This window comes from Bemisia tabaci, chromosome 3 (assembly GCF_918797505.1).
Source record: "Bemisia tabaci chromosome 3, PGI_BMITA_v3".
NCBI lineage: Eukaryota > Metazoa > Arthropoda > Insecta > Hemiptera > Aleyrodidae > Bemisia > Bemisia tabaci.
The window spans coordinates 22,676,389-22,688,157 of record NC_092795.1 but is presented as its reverse complement, the minus strand read 5'-3'; the positions used below and the strand labels follow the sequence as shown (position 1 = coordinate 22,688,157).

The 11,769-nt window shown below is 39.3% G+C and overlaps 1 protein-coding gene across 1 annotated transcript; it reads right to left on the bottom strand.

The window, feature by feature from the left end:
• Positions 1-1,518: 1,518 nt before the first annotated feature.
• Positions 1,519-9,152, bottom strand: LOC140224156 (uncharacterized). Its single transcript, XM_072297588.1, has 3 exons — positions 8,855-9,152; positions 4,740-4,994; positions 1,519-2,872 (listed from the first exon to the last, which is right to left on the bottom strand). Exons 2-3 carry the CDS (start codon positions 4,772-4,774, stop codon positions 2,116-2,118), a joined length of 792 nt encoding a protein of 263 aa, XP_072153689.1. The 5' UTR covers positions 4,775-4,994; positions 8,855-9,152; the 3' UTR covers positions 1,519-2,115.
• Between the last annotated feature and the right edge of the window lie 2,617 nt (positions 9,153-11,769).

The window sequence follows — 11,769 nt, the reverse complement described above, 5'->3', positions numbered from 1 at the left end:
TAACAACGAAGATTTTCAAAATCGATATATCCTCGAATCCCTACTACTTTACTTTAAATGAACTGGATCATCCAGACACAAAACAGTCAGACTCGCATTATGTTTATGAAAAATGTTAAAAGGGCAAAATAGCAGTACATTCTGTTTTTTTTCCTATTTTTAAATCACTTATTTTTATTTTTTAATTTTTTTTTTACTGCTAAGCCCTCCATCTGCAGCAGCACTTAGCAAGAAAGCAGTTCGCTCAATCCAGCCTCATAATCTAGTCCACTCCTCAAACTGAAAAAATACATTTAAAACATGCACCCAAATCTAGATACGATTTTTCAGTATATTTACGTTCATTAAAAAAACTAATCTGAACGGTGTTTCCAAAAATCAGAGTAAGGGATTCAAAAGTCCAGCTCTGCAAACAGTGCGGTTTGCTGCATTGCGATACTTCTATGATTTTCATTTTGAACAAAAACTTGCGAGGGCCCTACAAATCGGAGAGGGACAGAGAATAATAGATGAACTGGAAAAAATTTGTAAACGAGGTCAAAGTGGTAAAAAAAATTTTTTCAGGAAGGTCATTTTGAGTCCTTTAAAAAGGTGCTGTGTTACATACATTAAAATCATATTGTCACTCATATTATTAATTCATTTTAGTATTTACGCAGCTAAACAATACCCTTTAATTTCCTTTTTCTGTTCGCAATGCTATATTTTTTGTGAGGAACAAAATGTGTGGTTTTTTTTTTCAATATCCTCTCTCGTCAGTAGCGACTTTAGATCCCTAAATGCTACTGATCACTGACAAAGGTTCCAGGGCACCCTATGGCGATCACACTTTCCTCGCTTCGGAAGATTTTCCCGTGCTTCAGAGAGCACTGAGCTTCGTATTACAGAAAAAAATTCACAAAGTACAAACGGGAACACGGAATACCAGCGTTGCTACATTTAAAACAAAATATTTATGATACAATTTTTTTTTGGTAAATCGCTATCGCATAACATAAGTTTGTCTATTTCGTGAGGAGTGACTTTTGCGTGCAAGAGTTTCATGAGAAACATCTAGTGTGGTTATTTAGAAATGCGTGTATTCAGAACAGGTGGAAGGGTATGAAAGATTTTTATCAGTATGGTTTATATTTACTTGTTTATTTTCTATAAAAAATATTTCATAAGTTAATCCAGAAATGTATGAAGAAATGAAAAGAAATAAAGATAAGCACAAAGATCAGCAGCTTGACATATTTTGCGTTTAAGTGAAGAATGGTATCGTAGATTTCCTCGAATTTGTCTTTCAAAGTATTTGCAAATTTGAATTTAAACCTTGAATATCAATTTCAAGATAAGTCTGGAAGCCTGCAAGAACGCCTCCAATGCACAAAATGACTTCATTGTTTGAAATAATTTGAGGGAAAAAACACCATCTTAATTATCGTCTTTTTTCAAATACAACGGCATAACTTCCAGAACTAGACATATTGGCAAAAAGGTATATTAATTATAGTTATTTTTTTCCCGCAAAATAAATTCAAAGTAGAAACTTTGAATTTCGTATAATCTAACAGGGTTGCCACAGTCAGGAACCGGGAAATGTCAAGGAAAATTTTTCAGGTCAACTTTGCTTGCTTTATATATTGGGTTCAACGTTTCGAACAACAGATTTTGCGTGAAAACTATTTCAAACTATGTATTTTCACCCATCTGGCTTTTATCGTTAATTGTCAGGGAATTTTACGAAAATGTGACAGGGAAATCAGGGAAATGTCAGCTTCATTTTCTAAATTCTGCGACATCCTGATAATAGTATTTTCTTTCATTTTACCGTTGATATCACTAGTAAAATTAAGAGCCTAAACGGTCTGAACATCGATCGATTTTACCATACAAGTACATAACAATGTGGCACACAGGGTGTTTTCTGACCCTGCTTTGAGAAAAAAAGCACAACAAGAATGAATATTTTCATGCGCAACCTCCTCCCTTCCAAAATATTCCGCCGAGAATTCCTCAGCTCTGCAGCCTGATTGTTTAAACTTTAACTGCCTTTTTCGGCAAGAATACAAGACACAAGACATAGCCCCATCTGCGCTGTATAATTTATCGATTTTCGATTCTTATGCTGGCCTAAATTTCAGCATCAGACTGCTGATCCTCTTTGGGCGAACCCTTCTTCCCCTTGATCGCGACTAAACCTTCCTTAAAGGAGCCTAGCCCATCCTTAGCCCGGCTGAGGCCTTTGCTAAGCAAACTTTTGCCTCCTTTAATCCAGCCCTTGCCTTCCTTGAACGAGTAACCTTTCTTAACCCACGACTGAAGTCCTTTGCTGTACGCAACCTCGCGTTCTTTGTCCGAATCCGTACGTTTGAGCGAAGGCTGGCCTTCCTTGAACGAGGCCGTTCGTTGGAGCGAAGGTTGGCCTTCCTTGAACGAGGCCGTTCGTTTGCTCGATGGCTCGTGATGTTCGTCGAAGGAACCTAAGCGTGCGAGGCGTGAGTCCTGACGTTCCTTCAGGGAATCCTGGCGGTCGGGCAACCAGTCCTTCTTCGAGGTGAGGCGGGCGAGGTTCGTGAAGGACCAGGCCCTACTGCCCATCCTCTTGAGGACGCCCGTCGCGTCTCGCACAGGTTGTGGACAGCAGTGACTGTTGGCCAACTCCGCTTTCATCTTCTCCTGGGTCCAGTCCGTAGGCCACTCCAGGTACTCGAGTGTCCCATTTTTGCTCTTCCGGGCGAGCTTGAAGTCACTCGATAGGACGTCCGTTTCGACGGTGAACTTGTTATGGACGGGACAGTAGCTGCTAGCCGGGAGGTAGTGCCACGTAGACCAGCTGCCATAGGTCTCGCCGTAGGCGATGTAGTCCACGTAGTGATGGCAGTTGCACCTGGAGGTATCGCAATCGAATACGCGAGGCATGTTAATCGGGTTATATTTGGTTCTTTATACTCAGCGACATAAGGATAAACAGAATGCCGATCTGCCGTGCTTAGGAAAAAAGCCGTATGAACCTTCAGACGTTGCCAAATTATTTTTGATGAAACACGAATTTCCTGGTAAACTTGTGAATATTTTCCCTCCAATTATTCAGATAATTTCGTTCGCAATTTCACCTGAATTTCCTGAAAATTTCAAGAAAAAATATTCGCAACTTTTCTTTAAAAAAAAAAAAATTATCCAAGGAAATATGGCAACTTTTAAATACTGATACGGCGTTCTCCCTTAGCACGGCAGAATGGTTATTTTATTCCTGAGAAATGATTATATAATCCCTATGATATCTAGTAACTAGTACTAGAATTCTGACGGTTCTTATCAAACGGCTGGTAAACGCGACGAATCATGACTCATGATGGAAATCTAGTACCGGCTGCTAGATTCCTGGGGATAATAAACGTATAATCAGAGAATCTATAACCCATAATGTACCATCCTATCCATGCACGATTGACGTGACGTCAAAGGCAAATATTCAAATCAGAGATCAAGTCAAATGCCTAAGCAAAACATTTCCCGCACGAGTTACATGAAGTTACAAGAGTTTCCTTGCCATTGAATCATGAAAAAACTTACGTCGTTATATTTTACAAAAAATTTAGCGATCTCCGATGAACAATAGGTTAGTGAAATGTTTCCCCAGAGACAAGAGACCCTCAACTGGCCTCTTGGTGACAGGTGGAAGCTTTTACTTTTGGGAAATCAACAGTTCCTTATGGACAATTGGACGTATTTCTACCAAACAGACCTATGTGCAGGTGAGGAATATGGGGTGTGCTCTAGAAATCTGCATAAGAAGCAATGTAAAAGTGGGCGTGGTTCCTTTTGAAGAATTGGAAAAGCGGGATTTTACATTCTATCAAACAGACCTATGTGCCAACTGAATGCGGAACTCATGAGCCGCGGGCATGGCAAGAGAGCCTTGTGGACAGGGCTCATGAGTTAATGCCCCCCGACGAAGACGACGACGTGACGCGGAGGCTTTTTCATTGCCGCTGACGTCACTGGCGCTTTAATATTCTCATTCACTCTTATGGCCAGAGAACTAACGAGCATACCCCATATTTCTCACCTCCACATAGGTCTGTTTGATAGAAATACGTCCAATTATAAGGGAGCAACAGTCATCACCCTAATTTCGGCTGTTGACTTACCTACATGGTAGATGATGAGCTTCGGGTGACGTCATGAGCCGAACAAGTTTCCCAAACTTCGGCCATTTTCGGCTTGTTTGCAAAACGAAACTGCCAACCCGTTGTTGAACATCAACCATGTAGGTAGGTCAACAGTAAAATGCTGAAGTCCCGAAAGCTTTTAAGCTTTTAAGCTTCCACCATGGCCAGGAAATTAGTGGAGGGTTTCTTGTCTCCGTGTTTCTTTCTAATTCTTCGAATTTGTATTTTATTTTTGTGCTTGGATTAAGAGAAACACGATACAATTATATGCGCGCTGCTGCCCAATCGTGCCGAAAATAAAATTATACTGGCTGATTGTGCGCGGAAATGTCAAAATCGGAAATTTTGCGCGGAAACGTCGGCCCACCTACAAGAGCGCCATTCAGGAGCGGATCCGGCAATTTGGCAACACAGAATTTCCTCAATTTGAACCTATGTTAAATAATCGTTTTTTGTCCGAGCACCGGGTCCCTTCAAGAATCGATACATTCTCATAGGTTTAAATAGAGAAAAAGCAATGTTGCCAATTTGCTGGATCCGTCAATGGCTCCATTGCGGTTCTAAAAGTGCGGTCATGCTTACCCCGGGAAATCGAAATACAGGGGGATGCTCCTCATCCTCCGCGCGAGCAGGAGTCCTGAATCGCCTGTGTTGGGTCGGCCCTCACCTCGCCGTCGTATCGTACACAACCGCTCTTTAGAAAAGTGCGCTGCCGTGACGTAGCCGGGAAAACCTCTTTGCCTCAGCAGATTCCTATCCGCAGCTACGTGCCACAGTTCTCTGTTCGACACGGCGTAGAACCAGTGCCGCGGCTGAATCCATGCATTCTGAATGTTCCTGAAATATCGGTAAATAAATAAGTTGACGAGTACTATGACTCGTGTATTATGTGAGTATTAACGTTGAGAGAAAACCAGTAATATTCATTCATAGAATGCATAGAGTAGTAAGGTAAGTTAGAGTACCTATACAGGGCAAAGACATAAAGACGGAGCGCAAAAAGCAAAAAATGAAGCTTCTCTTCAATCACCTCTACTTCCTCTGCTATTGGCTAGAGGATTGGCGGCGAAATCGGGACAAGTTTGAAATTCAAATGTAGGGCGGGAACTTAATAAAATTGCGGAAACAAAGTATTTTAGGTTGATTTTTGCCGAAATTCACTTACACACTCACATTTTTATAACTTTAGGTTAGTTTTGGTCCGTCGTCGAGCGATTAATTTCATTTTGGAGTAACGGTCATCAACGACTGTAACGGCCTGTTTGAACCTGCAGAACCACCATGAGCAGAAGTAAAACTAACTTTATCTGAGATTACTGCCTGTTACTTAGCAAAAGTAGGTGTATTATAGTAGGACGCAGTCCCAACTTTCTTAATATATTCGTTTTAGGCATTTAAAATACGTTTCGAAGAAGAAATGTGGAAAAATCAAGAGGACAAGTTCAAATCAAATTTCCGTTTGCCGCCATGGATTCCCGCGCTCATTTACACACTCACACAAACACCCAGCGCCAAACCAGGCTTCACTTTTTCCCCGTGCTTTTAGATACGAGCACTCCGTCTTTATGTCTTTGATACAGGGAGAGTATGGACCAAAGACATAAAGACGGAGGGCTAAAAGCAAAAAATGAAGCTTCTTTTCAACCACCTCCACTATTGGCTAGAGGATTGGCGGCGAAATCGGGACAAGTTTGAATTCAAATGTAGGGCGGGAACTGAATAAAATAATTGCGGAAAAAAAGTATTCTAGGTTGATTTTTGCCCAAATTCACTTACCCACTCATATTTCTTTAACTTTAGGTTAGCTTTGGTCCGTCGTCGACCGATTAATTTCATTTGGGAGTAACGGTCATCTAGAACTGTAACGACCTGTTTGAACCTGCAGAACCACCATGAGCAGAAGAAAAACTAACTTTATCTGAGATTACTGCCTATTACCAAGCAAGAGTAGGTGTAATACAATAGGACGCAGTCCCAACTTACTTAATATATTCGTTTTAGGCATTTAAAATACGTTTCGAAGAAGAAATATGGAAAAATTAAGAGGACAAGTTCAAATCAAATTTCCGTTTGCCGCCATGGATTCCCGCGCTCATTTACACACTCACACAAGCACGCAGCGCCAAACCAGGCTTCACTTTTTCCCCGTGCTTTTAGATACGACCACTCCGTCTTTATGTCTTTGGTATGGACACGTCGAAAATTTTGAGGTTAGGTGATGGAGCTCTTAGACCCCAAAAGGGTAGGCAATCTATGATTTCAAGTTAACCAGAGTGATTTATAATCACAATTGTTGGGAACTGTCGTTGGTAAAGCATGTATTTGACCTGGTTTTTGCATAAACTTACTCATTTTTGCGGAAGAATGCTTCTTATGAATTTTCTTGGCCATTTTCGTTTGATATTGGAGTCTGAAGATTGACAGTGACATTTTTCGTTTTTCAAAGGTTACCTACCCTTTTGGGCCCTAAGAGCTATATATTTCGAGCTGTCCGTGCTCTCCCGATATAGTACTGTAATGTAAGTGGGATAGCTGCCGCCACTTTTAAGCATGTTCCAGATCCCGAATTCCGAGACTCTTGCACGACGCCGGGTCACTTTTTCGATACATGATCGATAGTTTTCGATACACGAGTGCCCGGCCATCCGATGTGAACAAATAAGAAAGGAATACCACATATTTCACAGTGCCATTTTGGATCGAACATGTATCGAAAAAGTGACCGAAGCTAGGCACACACCGTGCTCGGAACTTGTCGAGCAGAACGTGGCGCCAGCTCTCCCATTTACATTACGACTCTATGTACTCTATGTATTCATTTTGAAACATTTGAGGCAATGGTTAATCATGGTGTGAACGTCGATGATATTTATTGAATCGTCGATCGATTAATTCATAATTTCTGAATTTTAGGTGATTTATTCAGAATTCCCGAGGATCCTATCATGCTACAGTATGGCAGATATTTATGCGCAAAACTCAACCGAGAAACACTTTGATACAACTCAAAAAGTACATCTCCTGTCCACTATATGTTGCCTTTCAATTTGCAATATTCACTCGGAAGCTATTTCAGTCAATTATTATAAATTTTGAAAAGTAAAAGTTGAATTTTCTTGTTAAATTCGAAAAAAACTCACTTTTTTCTGAAGTAGTCTTTGCTTCGTACGCATAATATTTTAACAATGAAACTGATACGATATGTCATAATACGAGAGGATCTCCCTCAGAGTTTTGCTCTATCATCAGCAGTTTTTAGGTCTAGCATATGAAGGTAGTCCTTAAATATAAGAATGAAGTAAAGTACGCAGGATGAAGGCTATGTGAGTCATGCGAATTTCATCCCATCACTCCTTAGGAAAATTTTTATTTCTTAAGTTAAATTGTATTTCCTGGCAAATTTTCTGGTAGTCCATCCGGACAATGAAGAACTGTTCGGAGCGATTCAGATGGATAAAGAACCAGCTTGTAGCATCTTATGTATGAACTCCCATTCTTTAAACGGATGATGGAGCAGGAATCCGAAAGGCCTACTCCGGTTTTACCGTACATCTAGTTTCCTTGATAAAATATTAAAAGTACAAAATGAGGTCTATTCTGTGAAAGATATGGGTATCTTTTCTTGAGACTTTAAAAAAAAGAGTATCAATTTGTGTTAAACTCCTGTTACTTTCAAATCTCATAATGTTTAACTGAATCTGACTGATCGAAGTCGCTTTTTTCCTATTAAAGAATTCGCTATAAGTTGCCTATCCTAACGGAAGTAAACTATATCCTTAACACATGTGACATATTCAGATTGGAACTACGTCCCCCTACGCAAAAAGCTGAGGCTTTCTCATCTTCCACACTCAGCACTGAACGTGAACTTTAAGTGCATGTTTGACGTATAACGTTCGGAACATGATAATGCCGTAAGAAAAAAATAGTAAAAGGTCATTGGCTCCGAGTAAAATCTACTCCATGATTCGCAGAATTGCGTTTTAACACATTTTTCCTTATGTGGAGCACTGCAATTTGTCAACCTTGGTTTGAAACTCTCCTATCATCCACTTTTTGACGTCAACATTTTTATGGTAAAAAGTCACCATTTTTTGCTCAAGGGATGCTAGAGAGGACTTTCATAGAAAACCGAAGATTCCTACGATTTAGGCCTCCTGCGTTTGCGCAGATCAACACCTCCCCTTTTACTTCTACGCTATCAGTACATTATGTTGAAACACCGAGCTGGATTTTAATGTTCATAATTTATGTATTTAAGTTTATACTGCCTTGCTAAGAAAGGAAACCGTAAAAGAGCTCAAATTGTGCCAATTTTATTTTGATAAATCACCAATTTTAAGGGAAACTTGATTATTTTCCTCCCAATTTTCTAAAGAGTTCTCTCACGATTAAATTTAGGGTCATTAAAAAAGAACGACAATCAATATTCATAAATGACTCTCTTAAAAAATATATTTTTTACTCAGAAAATTTTGCCAGAATTCAGCTGATGTTCATGTAGCATTTATCCTTAGCATGCTAGTATAATGTAAAGTAATTACTCATCAACAATCTTGAGATTTCATTATCCCATCATTCATTCTATGTAAGATATCCTCTGAGACTTTGCCTCTGGTATTCAAATTAAAGTAATGCTCTGGAAAAGGCATGCCAATCTGATAAGACTCATTAGTCATATAAATAATGTGTTTTACCCTAAATTGGGTGTTGAAAGGATATCGCCCCTTTGGAACTGAATTGTGTGGCACGGCTCTGTCACCTCGGGCTCCTTTTTTTTCGAAGATGATTCTTTGGCAAGTACTCCGAAAAATGCAACGAACAGAAAAGTGAACGGACCTGTTCACAGACATGAAAAGAATCGAAATTTCAATTCCAGGGGCGCTAAAAGCCAGCTAAGAACACAAAAAAGCAATTGAATCCGAGAGCAAAGGCATAAACAGTATACACTTTTGATTTAGAATAAACGTCAATGCTGAGACACCCAAATAGGACGACGCCAAGTACTCTGTGGTGTTACCCCCTAAACTTTATCCATTCTGTCAAAAAAGATCCCGTCGCTAGTTTTAACCAAATTTGATCGTACATATCCGCGCCTTTGAAAGTATTTTCTTCGCATATTTTTAACTGAGGAACGTGTTTTTTTTTTCCAACCAGTCAACATCTCTATTTTACATTCTGAAAATGTTCATGCATGATGTTTCCTTTTGCCCTGAGTTCAGAAATGAGAACCGTCTTTTTACATCACATTACGTTAGATATTCAGGGAAATCGTGTTTCTCCATTCCCAGAAAGGTGTTTTCGGGGTCACGAAAACAGATGATTGCTGAAGAAAAACAGCCGGGACAGCCGGACCTGGACCTGGCAGCTAAAAATTCATGATAAATTTTATATAGCAACCTTGAAAATTTTCCTGTCTCTCAGATTTATAACGGAATTTTCTGAAAAATATTTTTAATGTGTACGCCATTTACTAACTGGTGCACCGGAAAATCTACGTTTTTTCTCTAGAAACACGCTCCTTTCAAGATGAAAAGGCACGTAAAAAACTGTTTTCCACATGCACGGGTTAATACATATCATCGAATTCTGCTGAGACTCACAATCAGTGTTTCTTTTTTCTTTTTTTGTCAAATGGATCAAGTCAAGGGAGCAAGACCAAAAAAATCCCACTTCTCTGCTTTTTGAAAATCACTTTCTCGCTTTCGATGAGGGCTTTCCCACCTAACGATTACAATGTGGCAAAGCAAGAGATATGCTTTTTCAGTCGTTCTACGCACGCAGAGAAAAAACTTCGATTCATCCCTGATAGTAAAAATAACTACCATTCGACTATTTCAAATGCGTAGTCTCTTATAGTCACCTTATCAATTGCGGCATAAGTTTTCCTGTTAAAAAATATCGTCAGAATTGTACCCAAGACTTGGGTAACATATGACGCAAGTTTTCACTTTAAGTACATAGCACTATTTAACCGTAAACCCACGCTGTCAGACATATCGGTGGTGAAACTGCAGAAATGCGTATCTCGGTTTACGGCGTTGCAGACTTCCTGTCATACTTCATTTTCGACTTGGAAAATCACCAAACGCCTTTTTTGAAAATGTTAGTGATTTTGCCTCTCTTCATGAAGAAAGTTTTGCGAAAACTTTAAGTCATGATGTCGTTTCGGTTTTTTTTTTTTGAAAATGTACTAGTAGCGGCGATTTTGAAACGCATCGCAACTGAGATACGCAATTTTACATTTTCACCATCGATATATTCTGTGAATCCTTTGATACTGAAAAGTAAATCGATCGTTTTGGACTAAAACATTTTCACATTTTTCATTAGTGTTGTAAGCAACAAAACAAATTTTACATTAGTTTCGCTGTGTTAAACTCAATTTTTGAGCTTCTTCACAGCTTTTTCAGGTGCAGTCATGTAGGGTGCTCCTTGTCACCAGATGCACCCTTTCCAGCCGTTGGGACCCCCCAATGTAATGTGTTCCACAGTAAAAAAATTCCTATCAAATAATCGTGGCTGATGATAAATGACGGTCACCCACTAAGAAGTGACGTTGATTCCGAAAAACTCAAAATTGATGTACTGGAATCATTATTTTGGAGTGTTTCACGTGTGATTTAGCGCAAAAAATGTCAGGAAATGTCAGTTAACCGAAATGCCGGGATCATGGCGGTCTGATGTTGATCGCGAAAAAATTGATTATTTTTTTTTCCTACGAAGTAGACGATATTCGTGGTTTAAAAATATTGGATCACACTACCTTGCGCGCTCAAAATGTACAAAAAAGCAACCTGGCCGTTCGCATCGTGTTTTTAAGATACTGAATTGGTGAATGATTTCCCTCGGATATTAAACTCCAATTTTTAAACCAACCGGATACAAATCGCAGTCCTAAAAAATTTTACCGCATTGCACGTTGCATTTAGGTGCCTTTTTCCGCAGATAGCCGCATCAACACTGGATGCATTTTTCAATTTACTTCACCCTTCTCCTCTTCATAAGTGGACTACATTTTGTACCAAGGAACCACTATTTCGGACTCATTTCAGGAACAACATGCATTCCTTTAGTCTCTCTGTGCAGATGGGTACTTTTACATATGCGCCAGAAATAGTAGTTCTGTGTTGATCAGTGTCGATCAAGTTATACACGCGTAATGTTAAATCAAATTCCCTCTAAAAGTCTCTCCATTCTATTTCAATTTTCACCAATTTTCCGCACAATTTTTAACAAAAATGTGACATCCTTCTTAAAAAAAATAATTGCCTGTAACGAAGCTTTAGTTTCAGAATGTAGGGTCTACGATCTATTCTCAATAAGACTATTGTGAAACATGTAAAATACGTTTCTCGAGTATCTCGTTGTTTTATAATTCCCGCACCTAATTTATCTACAAACAGAGAAATGAACTTACTTCACGTGCGCTTTCACTCGCAGATAATTGTGCACGCAGACAAGACCAACCATGAATTGGGATTTTAGGAAATGCCTTTGAATAGTTTTTCACGGAAACATGAAGTATGACAGAGCTTTTCCAATATTGCAAACAAATGTATTTGAGCTCTAATATTAAAATAATAGTTAGATTTTGAGGTGAAAGATTAAG

Excerpts from the sequence above, each read along its gene's own strand:
- LOC140224156 (XM_072297588.1), bottom strand. The coding sequence starts at position 4,774 with ATGAGGAGCATCCCCCTGTATTTCGATTTCCCGGG. Across the intron at positions 2,873-4,739 it reads CTGTATTTCGATTTCCCGGG|GTGCAACTGCCATCACTACG; the intron begins GTAAGCATGACC and ends CGATACCTCCAG.